We start from the raw sequence: 26365 nt of genomic DNA on the forward strand, positions 1-26365 counted from the left end.
AGGTGTATTCTAATGTATCTATCTTAAAAGTAAAGAATCACAAAAGTCTCTAATGGAAGTATGCTAGTAAAAGCGCCATTCTACTGAGTTTAATTTTGACTCTTCAGTTACAGGAAGTCTGAGTAAGGAAGGCATGGGTTATGCATCTTAATTGGGGACCCTTTACCTCAGTCTCTTGAGTGATCCTCCAGGACGTTCTTGAAGACTATCTCTGGAGCATTTGGTATCAGAAAAGTACAACACTGGAGGACTTTAAAGTTAAGCCCAGAATTTTAGACGCTGGGCCCTGACTCAGGTTAGCAATGTGCTAGTACGGCAGAAAAGACCCACCAGCCTGGGCTCTTGAGAAGGTCTGCGTTAAGTGTGAATCCCCGGTGTGCCATGTGACCTTAAACTCCTTAAGCCTGTTTCCCTGTATGTAAGATGGCAGTAGTCATACACGGCTATTTACATAATCTACACAAAGTGCTTAGCATATTTAATAATAAATTAAATATTAATTTATGTGTGATGATATTCCTTTTAATACCTAAGGAAAGTTATCAGTGCTTACACTTCATGATCTGAAAAGCAATTTGGAAATTATGCGGTCCTTGTAACCCTGCCTTAAATTAAGAATCTCAGGGTCTTCCTGCATTGAACCCATAGCTGGACTTGGGTTAATACAGATTCTGGAAACAGTTTTCCTAGGATATGGTGCTGGTGAAGAAAGCTGTGCCAAAGACGGATGCTGTATAAGCACACAGGCACATTTCTTATTTTAATTGCCTACTTCAGAACAATTAATATTACATAGTTCAAGAGTGATAACTTTGGATTCAGAGAACCCAGATTAGACGTGTCTACGTTTAGCAGAATATCTGGAGGCTGAAGCGTTTTTCTAAAAGAGGGAAAATGTTAAAGAAGTAGTTAAGCTGAAAAGCATAAAAGTAAACTCCCAATTGAGAGTTTCAGGGACGAAATTATTGGTCTGTTGAAAAGGAAACTACGTTATAAGGATAAAGACAATTCCTTTTTTGAAATCTAGTCATGAGAGAAGTACAGGAATACAGTCACAACTTCTTCCTGCATGAAATGCTCTTTACGGTATTATTATAGTGCTTATTCTAAAAGAAAGATTATTTTTCAAGAATCTTACAAAGATTAGTTTTTAGTTAGATGGTACTAATTATGCTAATAAAAGTATATACACACATGTATATACACATATATACATGTATGTATATACACATGTATGTATATATACATGTATGTACATACACATATATACATGTATGTACACACACATATTTTTGGCCTACAAATGAGTGCAACATCGTAATTTAAAAACAAAGGTTGGGATGGCATTTGGACACAGAATCTGAAGGGTAGCAGAGGTTAGAAGAACATCGCAGCTGCAATAGGACAGTTATCTAAAGACACAGGGAAGCAAAAATATCAACAAAGACTTACAGAAACTCCCCTTTCTTACTTAATTTTACAAAGGGAACTTAATCCTAATACATGACACATATATAAAATCTAACTTGACAAAATGGAAAACATCTCAGATCATGTCATAAATGTGGTACTTACAAATACTCAATAATTTACTAATAATTTTTACTAATGGAAAAATAATCACTTAAAGTTCAGTATTTCAACAAAGTTGCCAATTTATGTGAATAATTTATTATAAAAAATCAACTAAGGGCAATTTGATTAATTTTGTTACCACAGAGTTCAGATAATTGCTATTGACAATTTGGATCATTTAATGAAAAAAAGGAGCTCTAACAGTTATTGTGAAAAACTAATCTTTTCTAAAACCAAAACATTACACGCTCATAGACTGTAGAAATGATCTAATGTTGCTGCAAGGATTGAAGACCATGGGTAGAAGAGTTAAGGACAAGATACCCACTTTCGGTCTAGGGGCAAGGTCATGTGTATTAGAATATCGATTCCGTTGTAACACAACCACAACATTTCAAGTACATTACAGCATTTTCATTAACCAGATTTTCAAAATTTCAAGTAGAAAAAAGTAATTCCAAAATATGATGTTCTGATCAGTTCCAATATTCAAAAAGTTCAGTCCCCATTCAGAAACAGATAAACAGTATATTTATTAAATGAGTTAAGACAAATAAACTTTACAAATAGACAAATAATAAAAGGCTCAGTGGCTAAAATAGATGGTAAGCATCATTGAAAGAAATCAACACCATCACGGTATCTCAGTTGGCTTACACGTGTAAAAAGAAATTTTCAAAGAGCAATTTCACAGAAATGAAGCCAGTTTTTTTTTTTCTTATAAACAAATCATCATTTCTTGGTTCAAAACTGACATCTGTTATGAAAATTACCATATCACATATTTGTAAGATGACAAGGAGTAACTCATCTTCAAAGTGCAAGTAAGTCTATTTACAACCACAAAAAAGGCAATGATGAGGAGAAAAGGAGTTTTAAAAAATATACAAAGATTAAAAACATTTGGGATGCAAAATTAAACAATTTTTTGGTTAGAGGATAAAAGAGAAAAAGTGATTGAATTACAGATGCTGATTTCAGCTATACATACTATATAATGGGATCCAAGATCTTGAACAGCTTGCTTGCATTTTTTTCTACTTACATAATGCTCTGGAAATTTCTGGTAGAAATTACAGTGTCTCAAAGAGAGAAATACACACTAAGCATGTCTTGCTACTAATTCATGGATGTCATAAGACCCGTTTATGGATTAGAGTTGGTGTAAAAAGCCATTGCCTTGAGTTGAAAAATGAATACTGTAAGAGCTCAATACAAATCCTCCAAAGCACATGCACGTCTAAATCTTTTGGTAATTACATTCATATTTAAGCATAACCAAAATAAAAAAGAAAACTAAAAACATTTCCCTTTTCTCTATTCCCTATGCCTTGTAGGCTCTCCAGTTGCTAGGGTCAATTTTTAGAGTTGAAAGGGTTCTTCGAGATAGTCTAGTCCACCACCCTCATTTAGGGTAAATGATTTTCCCAAGGTCATGCAGCACGTTAATGGCAAAACCAAGACTAGAAACCAGGCTGTGACTCCTAGCCTCGTATGCTTTCCAGCATATCATGCTACCTCTTTTTACAGTATGATTCACTATAAATACCTGATGAATAAATGTACAGTTACAAATGCTGACAGAGCCAATGTGTTTCTAAGACTTGCAGAGGATTACTGCAAAGGATTGATGGAGAGAAAAAGATTTTCCTCCACCCACCAAAAATATCAAGCACCATCAAACTAAACGTTTCTTTGCTAGGTCAGCATGCTCAGATGTCATAGTCCTCGTAAACTTTATGTCAGCCTGAGGATTGTATACCTGGTGAAATCTGGGCCCTAACACAACGCCAGTTCCTAAAAGGTAAAGACAGAGGCAAAAAAGGGGAGAAGGTAGACAAAAGAAACAAAGACTGAAAGAACCCAATTGGCTTAGAGATAGGCATTCATTCCAGTATATGGTTTACTGTTATATCTAAGTATGTATGTTTTAGGACCTTTTTCCACCTTTTCATATAAATCTCATTTTACCTAATTTGTTATTTGGCCACTTACAAATTAAAATAAATGTATCAAAGATAATGGTGATAATTATTATTTTCTTAGACTGTGAGACTATTTTAGACAAACTAAATTCTATGAAGAATATGTCAAATGGTGATTCTATTGGATTACCACTGGGGATCTATACCACAAGCGGTATTTCATGGGGCTGTTACCATCTTGAAATTCATTCCAATTGTGGTTAAAGAGAATAGACTGATGCACCATATATGCAGAATTAAGTAAAGAAGCTGCAATTTCTTTTTAAAAAAACATTGCCGTGTATTTATTTAATAAAAGGGCATATTTATGTTTACAAACAAGTTTCAAAAACAAAAGGAAAAACACGTATGCTTCCACCTGTTAACCTTTTTCAAAATGCCAACAGCCCTCATGCTGTATGAAGGTTTCTAAGGATTAGAAAAATCAATACAGTTCACTCACAGTTCACCAAGACATCACTGAACTAACATGTTTAGACAAAAACAAAAAGGACTAAGGTTCTCTTGTAGTTTGATAGTTTGATTTAATTTGATTTGCCTGAAATAACAAAAGCATTTCAAGCATCTTTCATTATGTAGTTGATGTCCCACATTAAACAATCTACTAAATTCTGAACAAAGGTTATTAGCAAGTTTTCAAAAATTTTAAAAATTAAACAGTTGTTTCAAAACCATTAAGTAGTAAATGTATTTAAGAAACTAATTAGGACAGATGCCATAACTTCATTAAACACCACTGCTCATGTTTTTTTGTTTTGTTTTGTTTTGTTTTTTTTGTTTTTTTTTTAAACAAAGCATTAGTGTTATCTATTTGGCTATTAGTATTAGCAATTTATCTACAATATTTAACAAGGTAAATTGTAGGCAAAAATTTAGTACAGTTTCAATAGAAACACCCCTTTTTGTTTTCCTGAAAATACAGCAGTATTTGAAGGACTAATTTTTCTCTGCATCAGTTATAAGGAAGCTTCCCATCTATGAACAGGAACAAAAAAAGTATCTACAAACCTTGTAAACAGATCTGTATCATTTATAAACATAAATAATCCAAATTATTAACAGCCAACAGCAGAAATTAAAGTATCAATTCAATGATCCAGGGTTTTGCTCGCTGTACCCTCCCCCTCTCCCATCAAGGACTGAGATAAACTAACGCTCTGCTAATACACTGTTCAGGACCATTCTTAGGTACTACTGATGATCCACAGGTCAGCATATGCTGAGTTTACTGTTTATCTGTCAGTTCGTTTCTCCCACCCCCCAAAAAGCACCCTCAGTCTGGCAGAAAGCTTTGCTTTTTTTTTTTTAAAAAAATAAATCTACATTCGTACAAGTGTGTCTTCTGTTGAAGTCCAAAGACAAGAATACGATCTTGTCCATCACAATATGTGAAAAGACCCAGTTTCAATTTGTTTCTTTACAATGCAGCTAGTGTGTTAACATTCAGCTTACAATCAGAGTGATGTTTCCAAACTATGTAGTGGGCTTCCTGGGGATGAAGAGGTAGCAGACTTGTTCATTTCTATTGTAAGGTGAATCCCGCTGTCAACAGCATTGTTATTTTTGTTGGGAGAGGGTGGAGGACTGGAGTTACGTTTTGTAGGAGCATCATCTTCAGCATCAGTGTCATCAATAAGGGGGATATGAGGCTCTGAATCTTCTATCCTAAACTCAGGATGTGTCATAAAGTTGTGAATCGAACTTCTTGATTCCGGTTTTTCTAACCCTTCGTATAAAGAACTACGAAATGCATTCACCACTCGAATCTGTAAATATCAGAAAACATAGAAAGATGTCAGTATGCTATTTGCTTAATTTAAAAATGGTTCATTTATGAGTTTGAATCCACAAACAGCTAGGTATGAGTGAATCATATTTGCATGTAATGCAGTGGGACTTGCAATACACTGTAAAAAAAATGAATATTTTAGTAGGACACTACAGAACAACAAAACCACATACGCTAAGAATTAAGAGTTACAGAATTCAAAGTAATACTGACTGAGAAAATCTCATGGTCACTGGCTAAAAATTTAATAGCCATTTTATAGGACTTTTTTTCCCTAAGAAAACAAACACAAACAAACAAAACAAAAACTTAATCATACACAAGCTTTAGCTGAGTTTTAAAATTAAAAAAAAAATGTAATTTTTGAAAACAATTCAAGTAAGTTAAACAAAGTCAAGCACAGAGGGTTACTATTTATCATGCTAGGAATTAGGGGGTCACCGACTATGAAAAAGCCAAGCAAATATAAGCTGAATGCCACAATGAACTCACATCTACCCCACTAGTCCATTAATTAAAAAATAAAAATAAAGACAAAACCCAAATAAATATCTATAAAATGCCATTAAACAGCTATAAATATTTGAGTATATGCCATTTGTCTATAAAGCATTAGTATTTTTCCTCTATAATAGATTAAAACATAAATCACTTTATATACTACAGTTCACTGGAAACAGATTTAAAACAAAACCAAAACCCTCTGGCATTCTTCTATAAACAACTCCGCAGTAAGACACAAAACTTTTTGGTATTTTTGCCCCTAAACAAACAGCCCAACAATTGACCCTCCTTCTTAGAAGTCTGCTGTATACGTGAAAAGAGGTTAATGGGTAATTAACTTAAAAACACTGTTGCACACACTGACATTAGGTCTCATTAACCCACGTCATACAGATTTTCAAAACAAAAAAAGGGACAAAATCCAAACAGTTGAGCATCTACTAAACATCAATCCAAATACAGTGTTTACTTTTGCATTGATTCTAATGAATCCTGTTTAGTAATGAAGACATCATTTACTCAAATGTTAAGAGAAATCACTAACATCAACCTTCATCAGAATCATCTCATATGACAATGATAATGAAAAAAATTAATGAATTTCTTCAAATGAACATTTGAATGTATTTTTAGAACAGGGAACAGGGGTGCCTGGGTGGCTCAGTTGGTTAAGTGCCCGACTTCAGTTCAGGTCATGATCTCACAGCTCGTGAATTCGAGCCCTGCGTCAGGCTCTGTGCTGACACCTCAGAGACTGAAGCCTGCTTCAGATTCTGTGTGTCTCTCTCTCTGTCCCTCTCCCACTCATGCTCTGTCTCTCTCTCTCTCAAATATAAATAACCATTAAAAAAGAAAGTAACAGATTTATGTCCACTTCTTTTTTTAATTGTATATATCTAAGATGTACAAATTGATGATTTGATATACATATATACACTGTGAAATAATCATGATGGACAGTCAAGCTAATTAACATAATACATCCCTACACACTCTTATCATTTGTGTGTGTGTGTGTGTGTGTGTGTGTGTGTGTGTGTGTAAGAGTCTATCCTCTTAGCACATTTCAGGTATAGAAGTATTGTTACCTACGGTCACCATGCTATACATTACATCTCCAAAACTTACTGGTCTTACATAACTGAAACTTTGTACCCCTTGATAAACAGTTCCGTATCTCTCCCTACCCCTAACTGCCATTCTACTCTCCATTTCTATGCGTTTGACTATTTTAGACTCCCATTTCCAGGAATTTATCCAGAGGATTAAAATCAGGATCTTGAAGAGATACCTGCATTCCTATATTGCAGCATTATTTACAACAGGCAAGATACGGAAGCAACCTAAATGTCCACTGACAGTTGAACAGATAAAGAGAATGTGGCATATACATATAAGGAAATATTATTCAGCCTTGAAAAGGGAATTCTGTCATTTGTAACTACATATGCTAAGTTCTGATTAAAACATCATCTCTCCTCCCTGTTGTCTTCTCTCATTTACCAAGCCCTGTCTGCTGGAGGCTGCTTTACCTCTTGTTCATTTAGCTCTTATACACAGAAAGAAGATAGCATGGTAAAGTGAAGAATATAGAGGTGAAAGGTCTGGGTGTGAATTCCAGCTGGGCCACCTCCTAGCTGAGGGATGCTGGACAAACCTATTTCCTCAACTATAAAATGGGAAATAATAATGGCACCTACCTTACAGAGTTGTTACGGGAGATTAGTTAGTTAATACATGAACAAATTCAGAACAGTGTTAGCTCACAAGTAGCAATGTCATGTCAGGGCTTTTCAAACTTTAATGTGCATGCAAAGCACCTGCGGGTCTTGTTAAAATGCAGATTCTGATTCAGGAGGGGCTCTCAGTGGATCTGATATTTAATGTAAAGTCTGCAACACAACTCTACAGAAATATGGTAAAGATAGCACATCTAAGGTCATATGACACCCTCCAAATGAAGAGCCAGTTATTCAAAATTTTGCTGAATAAAAATGAATATATACCACCCGGAAGATGAATTTGTCTAGGAAGTTTAACATGAAGTTAATCATGCAGAAACAATTAGATAAATCCAGAATGTAGGATAAGGCAATTGGCCTTGTTTCTTCCAAAAGGTCAAGGTCATAAAAAAAAAAAAGAAAAAAAAAGGAGAGACAAAATGGATCAAAAATGCTATATACTATAGGACATTGCAGGGACAACTGGAGAAATCTGAATAGGGCTGTACATGACACAATGGCCATCAATGTTAAAGTTCCTGGATGTGATAATACAGTATGATTACATAGCACACTTATTTTTAGGAGGTATATGCTAAAGTATTACGAGATGAAATGTCAGGATATCTGCCACTTACTTTCAAATGGTTCACAAAAAATGTATATACCAATATGTAGACAGATATATACTACTAATGTATAGACAGATAAAGCCGACATTATAAAGTATTAAGAGTAGTAAATTCAGGTGACGGGTATTCATGTATTAATCTTTCCAATTATCTGTCAGTTTGAAGGTTTTCAAATATAAAATTTTGAGGGGTGGAGGTCCTTCAGGATAAAGTCTCATTTTGCATCCTTCTTACAAGATATACACAGACCCTAACCCCTACCTTCCATTCCAGTGTCATCTTAGCACCTGTCCCTGAGGCCCACTTTCCTCAACTGGCAAATTTCTATTAAGGGTCAGCTTGGGAGAATTTCTTTCAGGTAATTTTTCCTGACTTCCCAGGGTGGGTTAAGGACCCGGTTGTAATAGTCCATGTTTCGTTGCCATGTAGAAACACATTTGTTTCCTATACTAGATTGCAAAGTCTGGTGGTTCTAGCACATAGCCCTGGCATATGGTAGGCCTTCCACAAGTGTTTACAGATCACAACTAAAGAAACATGAATTAACAGTAGCGGATGAAAGGGCGAGTGGTAATAAGCCCTCAAAAGCCAGGATGATGTGAAATCCATAAATACAGGGAAGGAGGGATGCAACCAACACTAGCTGTCCTAGGCATAACGCCAGGCAATTTACGTACACCATTTCATTTAGGTAGGTGCAGACCTGGGGTAATTTTTAAAAGCAAGTCCTATCTGTGGATGTATGTAAATTTAACATCCTAACTTTACAGGGTGGTCTGTCCTTGGAGTACTTGGACAAGCCACTTAAACCTCAAGTCAGTTTTCACATCTGCAAAATGGGGACAGTTCCTGTTCTTCCTGTTTTCCAACACTGCCGAAAGTGACAAATGAAAATTACTTAAGCAAACTGAACAAATAGGCACTGTGTAAACCGTCCTCCTTAAAATAGCACTCTTTTCTTCTTCAGCTCATCGCCTGTCTAGCTTTCTCGTTCTTCCTAGTCTTTAACTGGTGGAGGACCAAATGGAAAAGACAGGTCTCTGCCCAAATACGAGATTAAGCGTAAGTATTTTCAGCTGATTTTGGGGATGGGTTGAATGGTGGGGTGAGCTTTATATCTTTAGTGCCTCCAATATTCTTAAAATTCACCATGAAATCAAGACTCTAATGCATAGTAAAGATGATAGAGGTTAAAAGGCTTTTGGGGAATTTGCCATTTATTAAAAACCTGAAAGAAAATGCATTATTCTAGTCAATTAATGGAAATCATGACATGTAATGGTTTAAGAATTGATCAATGGTACACCTTCCTACTTCCTTGGAAAACTTGACAGAACATTTCTTACCCAGGATAAAATTTTCATTAAACTGATTATATAAATGAAAAAAAAATACCCATAAATGCCACAAAACTTTGAAGCTTATACAGGGACCCCTTCTCAAAAATAAACAAGCAAGTAAATAAATAAATTCAAAGCAATGCCACAAAGTCAGGACTAAGAAGGTAAACAACTGGCTGTATACTGAGATCTTTTCTTCAGGGTACTAACCTAACTTTGCAAACCGAACAAAGATAAAAGTCAAGATGTTAGATTAATATTTAGCTTTAAAAATGTAAATTCTTGGTTCTGTTAGAGCAGTTTCAAATCACATGCTTTTGGGAACCATGCAGTAGGAACATGTTTAAAGGCATATACTCAAAAATTTATAGTAGTTTCACAAATTCTAAGCTACAATTTTATTCCCCATATTAACTATCAGAGTTAGCACAGAGACAAGCTCACAGATTTCGTATCTAATCTTTGGTTGCAACTGTTCCACCTGTTAGCTAGCCCTCTAAGAAATAAAACAACAACAACGACAACACTTTGAGGTCTCAATCCACTTTACGAAAAGAAAGCTTTATGAAAAGCCTGAACAATGAATTTAAACATTAAGGAGAAAATGAGAAACGTTAGGTGTGTGAAGTAGGAAATGTTAATTTCATGCACTTAGGAACACACACTCACACCCCACAGTAGTAGAAGCAGTAGAAGAGGAAAACACTACATGTGTAGGGGTAGAAATATTTGTTACATCATGATGCTGGCTGGCGATGGAGGGTTGCCGCCTTAGAGCCCCCTGAATGGAACTTCCACTCTGGAAAGCATTCACTACATCCATCTGCAAGGAATCAGAGATTGTGACAGCTTGCTCAGCAAGAGAGAGAGAGAACAAGAGAAAGGACCATTCCATCTATCAACATATAAAAAGTAAAGAAAAAGGCACTTTTTACAGAGCAGATAAATAGGCAAGAGTAGCATTTTGAGATGAAGGGGGGAAAAAAGCTAGGAAAAAAGGAGCTGAGGGGCATATAGACACATTCCTTCACGATGAGTTAAAACTTTCACTCATTCCAGGCACCAGTATTATTTTTCAAAAGAATAAGTTTTGTGGGTTGGGAAGGCTAGAAAGGAAGTTAAGGAGGGCATTCAAACCTCCTCCCCAGGTCTAAAAGCCCTTGGCCCCCACTCCCATCACTGCTCCTACCTCTCTACCAGGCCCATACCTGCGTCTGGATTCTGTTCAGACCTCTAAACCACAAGATCTGGCCGCGCCGCAACTCCCTTTCAGCATGGTCAATCTCTTCCACGTCCTCTGCTAGCTCCTCCTCAGGTATTTCTTCCTTTTGTGTTCCATGACCAGCTTCTTTTAGGAATTTTAAGCGGCTAGTTGGAATTGTTGAAATAAGCTACAACACAGGGGAAAGAACTTAGAAATAAATCAAAACCGAGTAAAATTAAACCAATCAACTGTAATACAAAAGGCACGAAAAGTTGCGAGTGTGGCCAACTATCGTCACCAATGGAGCAATTAGATCCTGTCCATCAGGCTTTGTTTCTCAGAACCACAATAAAATGCTCTTTCCTTAGCTCCACAGAAGATTTAAGTTTGAAAAGCAAAAAGTTGTCCTGAGTGGAAATAACCTGATTATAGCTTTCTTATTTTAAGAAAGACATTCAAAGACAGTAAAATACACAGACACGCCCTGACCTATATATATTAAGTTCATATTAGTTATATTGATTTCAAATAAAAGAAAAATGGCAAGTAGTCTTACTGGATGCAAAACAAGTTCATGTTTCATTAGTGCAGGGAAGAGTTCAATGAAAAGAAACATACCCAAATCAAAAAATCTTCAAGGTTAAACTGAAAATAGTTTTTCTGTTTATTAAATGCATCTATTTTTACAAAATGAAGCTCTTTAAGATTGGATTAATACTGATTTATCATGACACCAACAGGAACAGATGCCCCAGGAAACACAAAGAGCATAAAAAACAGTAATAAGGATGTATTAACTTGTAAGCATTAATAGCCACTAAGTGCTTAAGGAAGTCTGGATTATCGGGGGGAAACAAGCATGCGGCCAAAATCAGAGCTGCTTGAAGAGCTTCTAGTCCAACCACCTCATTTCACAGAGGTGCTGGAACAGACTCAGACACATAAGACCTAAGGTCTCCTGACAACCAAAAGCAGTGCTCTTTCTACGGCAGCACACGTAAAATCAATAGACGACATCAACCAAAGCCAGCAACCGGTCCCTGTTGGGTATGTCGGCTGTACTGAACTTCCTCTTCCTGAAATGAGCCAGATGTTTTGGGAGGTTGTGGGGTTCTGTTTTGCCTATGAGGAACATTATGAAATAACTAAAAAGGTAATCAAAAAAGAAAGGAGGCCCAGGTATGGATCCTACTTATAAGAAGATCTCTATTAATGAATAATGCAACAGGAGTAAGAAGAGAAACCCCAGAACCTAGAAACATAATTAAGAAAAAGGTGAGATAAAGGCACATGAAGATTGAGTTAAGTTTCAGTAAAACCTGGATATTTACTTAGACTGACTTGCAGAACAATAAATTAGGTCATACAAGTTACACACCACAGCCTAATCGTTTATGGAAATGTTAGTACAGACTATCAGTTACTTTTACAGTAATGGTAACGGACTTAAAATGAACAGGGAACACACACCACTGCCACTTATCGTTTTTAAAAAAATGACAGGCATTTGTAAGCTGCTTATACCAAGGATGAAATAGATCTCATTTTTCAGGTATTGTATTTTATATGTATATTGTCAAAGCCAATCAATCCAAATAACTGAAAATGTCATTTTGTGGCCCATTTATCCAGGTACCATTATTTTTACAGAAGTATCCTCTAAATGAACTGAAATTCAAGCTTTTTCCTTAACTGTATTTTGGATTAAATTACGTAACAAAATGATGAAAAGTCCAGTAAAAATATTTACTCTGACAATGCAAAAATAGGTCATAGAGCAAAAGATAGAGATATTAGCATCTAAACCAGTTATAAATACATCATCTTAATAATGGTTATAAACCTTGCTCTAACGAACAAATTAAAAAAAATAGGTAAGAAATTTAAAGTTTTATTATATTGGCATAACCATAACAAACAATAATAACATATGAGAATAAATATTACATTTAAAAAACCCTCATGCCCCCGAATGCCCTTTCATGATCTAGAATGGCAACTACTTAGAATTAAGTAACAGAACTGATTAAAGAAAATACATACTGGAAATTAAAAAAAAAAAAAAAATCACTTCAGGTTTCAACATAAAATGATGAGCTTTTTACCTGGCCCCAGAGTAACGTTCCCATTCCTAGGAATATTGACCATAGCCACTGTTCTATTGAAAGTTCTGAACAACTGAAAGGTTTTCCACCAAACTGCACAATTATTATCTGGAGGAATAATCAAGAGTAAATTTATTTAAATCTTTTAAACTTTACATTTCATATACTTCAAAAATTACCCAAATTTGTATCCTTTAAAACTCAAGCTGAGTAACGATTATTCTGATGGTGACAGGCATTATCATATTCACAGCTGAAAATAAGACAAATGAAAATAAATTAAAATCTCTCTGCTGAAAATTTTAAATGCATGTATATTTCATGTTTAAATTATGTTCACTAAAAACTAAAAAAAACCCAAAAAACTCCTAACCAGGAAAGATAACTTTACGCTATTTCTGGTACGATCGAAGTAACTATGTGTCCTTGTATTTAGTATAATTCTTTGCGTAATTTTACTGTATTTTTGTGGAAAAGACCACAAACTATGAAAAGCGAACATAATATCCAATCTTGTTTTCCTCCTCCACAGCTGTTCATTCTTTGTTCACATTTAGATGTCAGGACAAACATGAATAGTAAGAGAGGACAAGCAACTTGCAAAGTTCCATGAAATACATGCTTATTTAGGTGGTGAATCCTCAGAAATTTGGTCTCCCTTATAAAGGGAGAGAAGTCTAATGATCTGCATGAATAAAATCCTTAATCCAGTGCTTATGCTGCTCTTATTTTAAAGGAATATTAAGAATTAAATATCAATATTCACCTTCTCGTGAGTCTGACAGGCTTCTCTTTCATATGGCAGTTAGTAGCTACCAAATACTGACATTAAAAGGAATCAATTTGGTATTAACATTTTTAAATGTTTCAAGTTATGCATTCCATTCTTTATAGCTGTACTTGATCCCAAATTCAAGTGATATGTGTTTGTCAATTCCACTGTTCTTCAAAATCAAGACTATTTGTATGCTTTAAAAATAGATTTCTTTTTTTTTTTTTTCCAGCAGCCCAACCAGTCAATTATAACTGACCTGGCAATCTTGCTTGGATTTTAATAGAGATATCGAACTAAAATAATTTTCTTTCATAAACTGAAAGCTCAATATTTATTTGTGGGTTTCTATTTTTTTAAAAATTTGAACTTTATCTTTTGGTATAATAAGGATGTGAAAAACATATTAAGATGTTGGGCAAACAATCAACAATTAATATGATTGGACTGATTTAATTTTGTAGTTTCAGATTTTTTAAATTTTTATTTATTTTTTGAGAAAGAAAGAGAGACAGAGCGTAAACAGGGGAGGGGCAGGGAGAGAGGGAGACAAAGAATCCAAAGCAAGCTCCAGGCTCTGAGCTGTCAGCACAGAGCCCGATGCAGGGTTCAAACTCACAGACCGTGAGATCATGACCTGAGCTAAGTTGGATGCTTAACTGACTGAGCCACCCAGGTGCCCTGGACTGATTTCATTTTGTGAGAAATAATCTTTCATTTTAGAGTTGTAAGGAATAAAACTGAATAGTTGTAGCATTTACTTCTAAGAGCAAGAGACTAAGTTTCCACATATTCCTCAATATATGCCTTACTTAGATCAACAAAATACTACAGAACTGTGTAATTGTGCACTGAAGCATTTTCTAAATGTGTGCTGAGGGAGCCTTGAATTAGGTGTTATCTAAATTTAGAAGTAGCTGGTTTAAAAATATTTTTTTTTAATGTTTATTTTTGAGAGAGAGAGAGAGACAGAGACAAAACCTGAGTGGGGGAGGGGCAGGAAAAAAGGGAGACACAAAATCCAAAGCAGGCTCCAGGCTCTGAGCTGTCAGCACATTGCCTGACATGGGGCTGGAACCCACAAACTGTGAGATCATGACCTGAGCTGAAGTCGGACACTTAAGTGACTGAGCCATCCAGGGGCCCCTGGATTATTTTTTAAAACTTTTTTTACCTATATTTGAGAGAGAGGGGGGCAGAGAAAGAGAGAGGGAGACAGAATCTGAAGCAGGTGCCAGGCTCTGAGTTGTCAGCACAGAGCCTGACTCGGGGCTCAAACCAGGAACCGTGAGATCATGACCTGAGCTGAAGTTGGATGCTCAACCGACTGACCCACCCAGGCAACACTAGAAGTAGCTGGATTAAACAGAGTTCAACAAGTTCCTTAACTGTAGGATTTCCCAAAGACTTTGAACTGTTAATTTAAAAAAAAAAAAAAAAAAAGGAAAAAAAAATGCTGCGGACATTTGGGTAATTTTCCCTTCCAAGCACTAAGCTCAGAGCTTCTTCACATGCATGGTCTCTCTTAATGATTCAGTAATTCTGTGATGTGACCCAATTATTATCCTCCCCATTTCAGAGATGAAGCAACTGCAGCTTGTCAAGGTCACACAATTACTAAGAGGCAATGACCTGACTCCACGACTAAGTGACTCCCAAGTTTGTACTTGTAACTACTGTGTTCTATTGTTTGAAGAAACTCCAAGGGGGCGCCTGGGTGGCTCAGTTGGCTGAGCATCCTATTCTTGACTTCAGCTCAGGTCAGGATCTCACAATTCCTGAGTTTGGGCCCTGTGTTGGGCTCTGCGCTGACAGTGTGACACTTACTTGGGTTTCTTTCTCTCCCTCCCTCTCTGCCCTTCCGCAGCTTGTGTGTGCGGTCTCTCAAAATAAATAAATAAATAAATAACCTTAAAAAAAAAAAAAAAAGAAAGAAAGAAACTCCAAGAGGTAAATAGGCAATATTTCCTTAACTTCTCTAAGGGTGTAAGAGGAACTAAAGGAACCAATGTTTCATGAGACATATTTTGAAAACACTAATTGTTTTAATTGCTACAAAGTAGAAGAGAGACAAAATATTTACAAAGAACTAAGGATTATTCTATACTTCATGACCTGTCCAAAAAAAAAAAAAAAAAAAAAAAAAGAGAAGAAAAATCAGCTAGTAAATAAAAAGAGACAGAAATTAAATTTAATACAATTTATAAGGTGAACTCTTCAAGTACCTCAGCTCTACAATCAAGATTTTGGCTAGACTATCTGTGTAAATCAACGGCCATGTTTTCCTACCCAGCTGAAACTGTCCACAAAAATACTAATCAAAGTGCTGATCCATGGTAAGAAGATAAGGAACAGGCACCAAAGTACAAATCAATGCACTGTTTGCACAGCGTTACCACTGCGGCTGCTACTACATGCAAAAAGAAAAAAAAACACAGAAACCTCCAGCAACATATAAAAAACTCTCAGTTGAAATACAGTGTGATTAATGAAACTTGTTAATTTACATTCTGACACATGGTCCTTATCTCACTGTGGACCTGTAATAAATGGACCAGTAGCTGGTCCAAGGACCACACTTTGAACAGTACTGGCTTATTTATAAGGTATTGAAGAATGATATCTCACATTAACTGTTTTGGGTAGATCAATCTTTGCTGGGAACCAAATTACCAGATTTGCCTGATAGACAGTTAAATTTTTTGCAACTCCCACATATTACAAAGATAACTTCAATTTTATAGCAAGTAAAACTTTAGCATGTCATGAACAATGATTTTTTAACAAACATAAACAAAATACTTCCAGAAAATACTTGATAAAGTAAGCAACGTTTCTCCTAAAGTTTATGGAAATTGAAAGCTAAAACAGAAACAATTAAGTCTGGGGTTTTGGTACCTAGAGTACACAAGCTATGGCTGAATAAACTGTTTAAAATTCTTCAATCTTCATTTCAAAACAAGCACTATCACTGCCTGGTTCCTTTGTTGAAAAAGCTCACTATTTAATTTTCAATCTTGTTTGACAGTACAGGTAACCCATGAACAACACGGGTTTAAACTCTGTGGGTCCACTTATACATGGATCTTTTTCAGTAAACACAGTACAGTACTGTAAACGTATTTTCTCCTTATGATTTCTTAGTAGCATTTTTTCAACATTTTTTCTCTACCTTACATTATTGTAAGAACACAATATTTAGTATTTGTATAACATTCAAAACTATGTGTTAATTGACTAAGTTATTGGTAAGGCTTCTGGTCAATAGTAAGCTATTAGTAGTTGAGTTCTGGGAGAGTTCCAAAGTTATATTCAGATTTTCAACTGTGCAGGGGTGAGCTGGGGTGAGGAAAGGGTGTGGGCTGGTGCCCCTATCCCGTGTTGTTCAAGGGCCAAATGAAAAACTGGCATGTACCAACTCAGAGAGCAGCATTCAGAATCACATGAATTTTAGAATATTCATTTCAGATATTATTATTTAATAACAGACTCAACTGTAGACAAAGGATTACTATCAACTGTGGGACGCAATTAAGCGATCCCTGTAGCTAGATTAGAAACTGGTTAACTAAGATTTATCTTAAGTAACATTAAAATTATAATAGTTTGATCATGATATACAATGAAGAATCAGTATCAGATTCAGTAAAAAGTATCACAACCACAGAATTGGTAGTGCAATTAAAATAGTATTAGCTTAATATGATCTTCAGGATTTCAGGATAGAAATGATCATACTTTCACTGGAAGTATGATATTTAAAACTTTTTTTAGGTGTCATTAAGGCAATACATAGAAGCCCCACACATGTAGCAGTCAAGTAATTTCTGGAACAAGCTACCTGTTTATCTAGTATCTCCTACATAATAATCAAATGTGAAACTATCTTTTCCAATTACCCACCTGTACCACAAAAGTGCCTAAAACAATTGTGCAGAAGATGGCATTATTAAAGATTCCTTCGAATACATTTCTTTCACCATGAATTTTCCGGGCATTTATTTCGTTGAAAAGTTGCATCAGCACAAAGGTATTAAAAACAATAGTATAATGTTCGGAAGGAGGAGCATGCAAAGGAGCATTTCTTCCACTATCAATATCAAAAAACTTTTCTCCTGAAAGAATGAAAAATTACGATTTTGTAATTAACCATACAAAATAATTTAACATTTCAAGAAAAGTATGCAGTAATAAAACCTAGCCAGACCTTTATTTGATCTCCAATGACAGCACAGGAAAAGTTGGAAGGAACCTGGGGTTATCTAATACAACTCTCCTGTTTTATAGACGAGGACATGGAACCCCCCAAATTATGATATCGAAGTTAGTGGCAGAACCAGGACAAGAAACGAGGATTCTTTTTACTTCCTCCCACTATCTATTGTAGTGCCTTCCTAATAAGCATCATCCACTGACAAAGAGGAGAAAGTAAAGATAAATGGGGGTCAGAAACAGAACAACTGCTGTTCTTGAAGAAGTTGTAACATTAAAACATCTGGGATTACATTAGCTTGGAATAAAAACAACCAAAGCTTTATCAGGCATTGAATTCTTACCAGCAAATAAGAGTGTAAAGACTACTACAAGTTGATAGAATGCATGACCCAAAATATTCTTCATCATCGTGCGTGAGATGAGAGGCTTATTTCTACCATAAGGCTTCCGGAGCAAGAGAGACTCAGTGGGGGGTTCAGTCGCCAGAGCCAGGGAAGCGAGCGTATCCATTATGAGGTTCACCCACAGCATCTGTACAGCCTTAAGTGGTGAATCCTAGAAAAGACAGGTTTCCTAATAGACATTCATAACTATTCAGGGACTCAGAAATTCTCAGGAAGCCTTTTGTATTTAAGAACTTACAGAACAGAACAGGATTACATTTTTATATTAATTAACCTATAATATTAAGGTTCAGTTTATTCAACTATTTAAGTACTTTAACGCAGCAGATTATACATACAGTTTTGCTTTAAAACAACCATGTTTTAATAATAAAAACTGTGAACCTACTTGAGTAATACAGGCGCCCGTGAAAGCAACAATCACTGCTACTACATTAACTGTGAGCTGGAACTGAAGGAATTTGGAGATGCTGTCATAGACATTTCGTCCCCACATAACTGCCTTAACAATGCTCGTAAAGTTGTCATCTGTGAGAATAATATCAGATGCTTCTTTAGCTACGTCAGTTCCAGCGATACCCTATTAAAAAAAATTCTGTGAATTAGACTCAATGTTTAAAGTATAACCTTTAAATATCCGAAAGGGTAGTAAATAACAAAAATTGTTACCTCCATACTTAGTAACTAAGGACTTAAATTTACTGTAAAAGAAGGTAATATACTTATTCTGAGATACCTGTCAGGAAGATATTCCATCTAAAGCAAAAATCAAAGAATAAGATATTGCATGAAATATAAGTACAAACCAAATATTTCCAATGAAAACCTAGTGTTGTAATTGAGATATGCTGTAAGTATAAAATATGCACTGGTTCTGAAGACTTAATACAAAAAAGAAAAAAGAAAGCTCAACAGCTCACTAATTATTTTTTCATTGGTTACACTTTTAAGGGATATTTTGGATTCACTGGGTTAAATAAAATAATTATTAAAAGTTAAAAAGGAGAAAAGAAAGTTCAAACTTGGCTTGAAAACAATGAGGAATGAACACAGGCATCACCCAAGTTCCTCCCAACAGTCACACAAAAAGATACATTCAACAATAACAACTCACAACAACGTTAGTGAGAAAGGAGTGCAAAGAAATCCTAAAAGGCTAGAAAGGAGATAACCAAACTGTAAGCCGGCAGACCCTAGAGAACGGAATCCAGGTAGCACTGAAGGAGGGTTGAGGGTACGAATGAAAAGAGAAGGAATTCTTGTAAGTCGATCAAAGACACTGAAGAAGTACCAAGAAGGTCCAAACTAAGAACCACGTCCGTCAAGAGTAGAATGGGATGCATTAATAAACTGTGGATTAATCAAAACAACACAGGTGAATCTCATAAGCATAATGATGGATCAAGAATACTGGACTCATGGGGCACCCGGGTAGATCAGCCGGTTGTTTACATGTCTGACTTTGGCTCAGATCATGATCTCGCAGTTCACAGGTTCAAGCTGGACTCAAAATAACACGTAACACAATTTTCTTATGTTCAAAGTTTGGTAACAGGCAAAAGTAATCTTCAGACTACTAGTTATCTTTGCAGAGAAACAGGGCAATGATTAGAAGACGGTGTGACTGACACACCTATGGGAATAGGTAATAATCTATTTCTCGCCTTGCATAGTAGAACAGGTCTGTTCATTTGTGATAATCCATTCAGTTGTACATTTATTTATGTATTTTTTTAATTTTTAAAGTTTATTTCGAGAGAGAGAGAATGAGTGGGGGGTGGGCAGAGACAGAGGGGGACAGAGGATCCAAAGCCAGTTCTGTGCTGACAGCAGAGCCGGATGTGGGGCTCGAACTCATGAACTGTGAGACCATGACCTGAGCTGAAACTGGACACTTAACCAACTGAACCACCCAGGTGCCCCTCAGTTGTGCATTTATGACTTAGGCACTTTTCCGTATGTGTGTTACACGTTAATAATAAAATTAAAAGAAAAGGCACCTAGATCCTCAAGGCCTCTTCCCAAGTCCATGCAACCAAGTGACAATTTGGTGAGCCCTATGACCTGGACGAAGACTACCTGCTAATTTATCAGAGAGGGTATGACAAAGAAGGTCCAGACTGAAGGATACCAAGCACTGCTGAATATAGGGGTGCTACCCTGAAAAAAAAAAAGAGGCTAAGAGTAACTCTGTTTATTGAGTGCTGAGACCACGACCCTTTTTTCTCTACTTGTTGCCCAGTACTGTACCAGTATTAAGGTACAGATTTGACAATTATTTTCTGAGAAATCTTAAGAGAAAAGACCTAAAAATACAATTCAATGTACCCTAAGGAAGTGAAATGGCCAAGCCAGAACACTTTACTGAGAGGCTTCTGTTTGACAAATTCCACCTACAGGTCCAAGGCTTTCCAGCTTTCCACTGGTAGACACTCAGAGACAACCGAGAATCACCTGACATCTGAGGAAAGACTAATCTGAAAGAGACTAAACCAAAAGGCAAATGGACACACAGACTCTGCAGAGACAAAAATTTATTTTAAAAAGTCAAATCCTTCGAAAGGTACATCAGTGAAACATGAATAGGATGCTAAAACAAGAACAAAAAACTTAGAGATCCAAAAACAACTCTTGGAAATTACAATATATGATCACAGAAATGAAAAAAACAAAAACAAAAACCCAAAACTAAAACAAAACAGAAACCGAGGAAATATCCCTGAAAATAAAGCAAGATGACAAAGGTATGGTAAATACGAAAAAAGGAGACCAGATAGTAAGTCCAAGCAGATCAAGAACTGGGAAGGACGTAGCACTTTTACGGGCTCACCAGGCACAGGGTGGGAAGGAGGGTGGGTATTCCAAAAGAACAAACAGTGGCGATGAAATGACTATTACAAAAAAATTTCACAAAATTGAAGAAAATGAGTTTATTTCATAACAGAAAGTCGTTCCATGACAAAAAATCATTACATTTCAGGAGGCTGGAAACTAAGACGTATATACTTCCAGAAAGTAAAACAAAAAAAGAAAACAACACAAGAGGTTCAAAATTCAAAATGGTTCGTAACAATAGAGGAATGAATTCAAAATTCTGAGTGGAAAAAATGATTTTCAAACTAGACCTTTATACCAAGTCAGATTAAGAATCAAGAGTGAGGAAAGGGTGGAGACTTCAGTCATAAAAGTTATAAAAGAGTTTACCTCTCCTGAATTGTTTTTTGTCAGGAAGTTATTGGAGAAGACGACATTACTATATGAGGGAGTACACCAAAACAGATGATGACATCGAGTCCAGGAAATACAAGAGCCGACATGAGAGAGGAAAAGGAAATCCTCAGGTACGGAGAAAACAAGACAGCTGGGTCGCAGGCCTAGCCAACAGTCCACATTGAAGCATGTCAGAAGGTCTGGGAGAGGAGGCTCTAAGAAGGTAAAAATGTAAAAGCGCCAGATGATTCTGACGTAAAGAAAGGAGAATTTGATGATGAATTAGTGTTGGAGTACACAGAAAAGCAAGAGTGAACAAATTAAAAAAAAAAGATTTAAAAAAGTCAATGAAAAAGATAATTTATAGGGAATACAAAAAGTTGTGCAAGCAAGTAAGACTTATCAGTAGGCCACACGGCTCAGCTTGGATCAGCATTTACAATCACAATGCTGATCAATATGCTGATCTATCTGAAATCATGCTCTAACTCTGGGGGAAGAGTGATAGGATAGGTAGTGTGCATGTATGCAGTTATGGAAGTGACCGTGGTGTGTGCCTGGTGAGCCCATAAAAGTGCTACATCTGCACCTTCCTTGGCGAGAAGTCAATAGCCAGTGCTTAAGAAAACAAAAAAGCACCATCATGTCATTTAGATATGTGGACGCAAACAACTAAGGAAAACAAACAGCTAAACTAGTCGGTTTCCTTTCATCAAAAAAATGAGCTGGAATAATACTTATCACTGGGGACCTAAGTAGTAAATCTTGCGAAGTGATCTGACTTTTTAAATGCATATATTGTTTTGATAAATAAGCTTTTCTCAAAAATATTCAAGGGGAAACAATCTTAATTTAAAATTTGAGTCTCTAGCTTCTAATTGGAATATTTGACTTGGAACGTGAACCGTATCTAAAACATCCGAGCCCTATAGGTTTCCCTGTTTCTCGGCACCCCTGTCTTGTACAAATGCAAACCTCACCATACCCTTGTTCAGAATCCTTCAAACTTTAAAGAGTAATTTTGAGATGTTAATTTGTGTCCAAATAAAAATGAGTTCCATAGTCAAGTAAGTTTGGGAAACTTCCATCAGAAAAAGTTAAACAGCTTTTTTGTGAGCTTCTCTGAGCCGTGTGCCACCCTGTGTTGTGAGTATCCAAGCTTCCTTTACTCCGCTGGAAGTCTGCTCGGGAAAGGGCTGGTCTACTGGATGAAAGAACGAACTCTCTTTTCTCAGCATTTAAGGCCCTTTTCGGGTCCCCAATCAGCCTGGCCTCATAGTCCATTACCTCCCAAGAGCACACACCCCCTTCTAGTCAAGTTAAACTTCCTGCAGCCCCACTGAGGGTCTCTGGGCTGTACTTCCGCACCTCCTCTTCTCTCTCCCTCAACTCCAATTGGTGCTTCTTTCAGAAACCCTTTCCCAGTCGCTCCAGGCAGTCTTCCTCCTTGCAGCACTCCGCGTGTTGTGTCTGGGCCTTCACTTGGTGCCACCATGCTCTGATTATTTATTTCTCTGCCTGCTGAACCTTCAGGAGGCAACTACTCATCTCTAATGTTTCTGGACCAGAATACTGAAAATGGCTTCTTAATGTTTGGAGAATAAACAAACAAATCCTTTAGTAATCCAAAGTTTAAAAAGACAGGATCTTAATTACCTTAGGGAAGATTTTACTGCCAAAGATGTATTTGGTTATAGAAATACATCATGGTACTCAGACTCTGAGGACAGAAATATCGGTATGTTATGGTAAAGTGAATTTTGGTAAGAATAATGTAATATAATAAAATAATATAATCATATTTTAAATGTACCACGGAGGCTTGCAATCTTAAGGAATCTATGGGGCATGGCTAAATAGAGGAAAAAGTCAGACTTCTTTGCAAGCTAATAATGTACTTTTTTTTTTTTAAGTACATATTGTATTTATTTTTGAGAAACAAAGAGAGATAGAGCACTAGAGCACAAACGGGGGAGGCGCAAAGAGAGAATGAGACAAAGAATCCAAAGCAAGCTCCAGGCTCTGAGCTGTTAGCACAGAGCCTGGCGTGGGGCTCCAACTCACAAACCATGAGATCATGGCCTGAGCTGAAGTCGGACGCTTAACCGACTGAGTCACCCAGGTGCCCTGCAAGCTAATAATGTACTTAGAGTCCTTTTGTAAATGTCACTTTTATGTTGAAATTTTTTTTAAATGTTGAATTTTCTAAATATCAGTATGTATAGTGTGTGTGTATATATACATTATATATACATATATATACATATATAAATACACATACATATACATATATATACATATATACGTGTGTATATATATAGATATACATACATATATATGTACATATATAGAGAGACAGAGACAGAGAGGGAGAATACACAGATAGTATTTCTAAAATGGCTATTTCTGCCTGCAAAGTAAGAGACAAATTTAAAAAGGACTAATCAATAGTCATTTCTTGCGGGTATCTATTAAAAACTCAAGCCAAATAATTTTGTCTTTCAGTTTTAAAATGTAAGATTGAAAAACTGAATAAATACACAAAGTAAACTTAAGCTTGACTGAACAAAAGTGCTTTCAAGTTCAAGTCATTCTTCCTCTGTCTTTTTAAAATAGATTTAGATGTCTGATGTGCTAACTTAAAAAGAATAAGTGGTACAATGGGCCTAAAACCTTCCGGGCTTAAACAAAGCAGCCACTGTACTGTTCTATCTGTAATACTATATTTACCTGTATGTTTTGAAACCTCTTAGCATCTGCCTTAAACACTGAAGTTTTGGGAAGAAAGCTTTTTAGTTTTTAAAATGCACTGCAAAAGCCTTCCTGGCTGGCTGTCCAGATGAAAGTAACAGTCAGAGTCCTGGTAAATGCTCAAGAGCAGCAGAGTGTGATCCCGTGTTCCTAAAGTGAACAATGATCCTATCTGCCCACAGCCAAAGGAAAGGCACTTCAATATTCCTTCTCCCTTCATCTACCTTTCACAAGTCTTCAGAAGTTCAGACAAACTTGCTGCCAACCCTACTGAGTTTGGAACAGGGTAGGGTGGGGCTCTTGGGGTTCACAGCTTTCGGCTGAGAGCACTTCACCCACAGAATTTCCTCTTTCCATCTCTCTCATGCCAGTTGAAAGGCTGTCACCATGGTGATGGTTCTGCTAAACCCCTATTTTAGCAGCAAAATATCAGGGGGACGAATTACACAAATAAACATTGGTACACATATATAATCTTGTATCTGAAACGTGTAGGGCCAGACTATGCTTCACGATTCAAGTCTCCCATATTTTAGAAAGACGATGAGGCACATAATTCCCATCACAAATTCCCCTGGAGGGGGCAAGTGCCCCCCAAAAACTTTAATACCTATACAATGGCTATGAAGGTTCACAGGAAGAAATTGATTCAAAGATATGAAAAACCTACTATCAATCATTAAACATTTATGTAGTACATATATTTCATGATAGCAATTTTATAGTAAATACTTAATCAGTACACTATCAGTATTATGGCTAGAGTAAAAGAAAATAATAATGAAATGCTGAGATTTTCTAGCACTTTAAATAATCAAATCTAAATCCAAGACTTGTGGAGGAGGGAAGTACATTTTTTCCAATTGAAAGAGGATTATAGCTATTATATATGAAATGATGATTCAGTGACTCTTTAACAGACATTTTCAGTTGAGTGGAAGATTCTCAAATCATATTTTTAACTTAGATACACACACACACGCACACACACACACACACACACACACACGCACTCCCTCTCTCATCTGTTCAAAGCCTGTCTCTCAAGAGGATTGCTGAAAGGTTCAGATCAGATGACAGATACATATATACATTTTGCAGAGTATAAGGTAAATGCATGATGTTGTAAGTGTTCAAGAGTCACCTTCTAGCCAGATTTCACTGCATCAAATAAATGTAGTTACAAACTACTCAGACTTATATTTCAATTTAGAGACATACTTTGACTCAAATCTTGAGGTACAGAGTTTAGTATCAATAGCAATTTAGTAATAAACAACTCAGCCAGTAAATTATATCTGAATACTTAAACAGGTAAGTTCCTACCATTGCAAATCCAACATCGGCTTTCTTTAGTGCTGGGCCATCATTTGTACCATCACCAGTTACAGCTACAACCTGGCGTTGTTCTGAGACAGTGCTGTCAATTATACCTAAAACAAAAGTAATATTTTTGCTGTAAAAACATCCCCTTTAATTAATAAGATGATTCTGCAGAGTACCCTGACCAGCCAGTTTTACAGACCTGAAGTTAAAAAGAAACAAACACACATAGAGAAATGAAAACTGCTGAGACGCTGGGCAAGGACCAAGTCCAGAAACTAAGGTTACATTAGGAGCAATATCCTGTTTTACTGAAGATAAACACAATTAACCAAAGGTGTGAATAGGAAATATATTCATAGGGTGCCTGGTGGCTCAGTGGGTTAAGTGTCTAACTTTGGCTCAGGTCATGATCTCCTGGTTCGTGCGTTCAAGCCTCACATCAGGCTATGTGCTGACAGTTCAGAGCCTGGAGTCTGCTTTGGATTGTGTCTCCCTCTCTCTCTGTTCCTCCCTCAATCATGCTCTATTTCTCTCTCTCAAACATAAACAAACATTAAAAGAAATAAAAAAATAAAAAGGAAATGTATTTAGACTTTATTGGAAAAGACAACATCCTAGAGTCAATAAATCTATTATTCAGTATCTATTACTATTTTCAGAAGAACACATTTCTGTTATTAAGAAATTGTGAAATAACTGTAAAACCTACTCACCTTTAACCAGTGTATGTTTGTCAGTAGGAGAAGATCTTGCAAGTACTCGAAGCTTTGGCCAAATCTTGTCTATCCTCTCTTGCTCAATCTATAAATGTTTATGACAGTTAAAATGCACC

At 36.3% G+C, this 26365-nt stretch overlaps 1 protein-coding gene across 5 annotated transcripts in view; it reads right to left on the minus strand.

Moving 5' to 3' along the window:
• Positions 1–2083: 2083 nt before the first annotated feature.
• Positions 2084–26365, minus strand: part of ATP2B1 (ATPase plasma membrane Ca2+ transporting 1) — a 128566-nt gene continuing 104284 nt past the window's right edge. For 2 of the 5 annotated variants that reach the window (XM_006933920.4, XM_023257292.2), the window contains exons 14-22: positions 26247–26334; positions 25534–25640; positions 18635–18826; positions 18184–18397; positions 17531–17742; positions 12856–12963; positions 10755–10937; positions 10283–10369; positions 2084–5326 (exon numbers count right to left, since the gene is read on the minus strand). In XM_006933920.4, the coding sequence (XP_006933982.1) occupies positions 5015–5326; positions 10283–10369; positions 10755–10937; positions 12856–12963; positions 17531–17742; positions 18184–18397; positions 18635–18826; positions 25534–25640; positions 26247–26334 (1503 nt within the window). In that variant the 3' untranslated portion in view covers positions 2084–5014. Of the gene's footprint in view, positions 5327–10217; positions 10370–10754; positions 10938–12855; positions 12964–17530; positions 17743–18183; positions 18398–18634; positions 18827–25533; positions 25641–26246; positions 26335–26365 lie in introns of all 5 variants that reach the window. The other 3 variants (XM_019835323.2, XM_003989101.5, XM_019835324.2) reach the window with 3 other exon arrangements.

The sequence above is a fragment of the Felis catus genome, chromosome B4, assembly GCF_018350175.1.
Source record: "Felis catus isolate Fca126 chromosome B4, F.catus_Fca126_mat1.0, whole genome shotgun sequence".
Lineage (NCBI taxonomy): Eukaryota > Metazoa > Chordata > Mammalia > Carnivora > Felidae > Felis > Felis catus.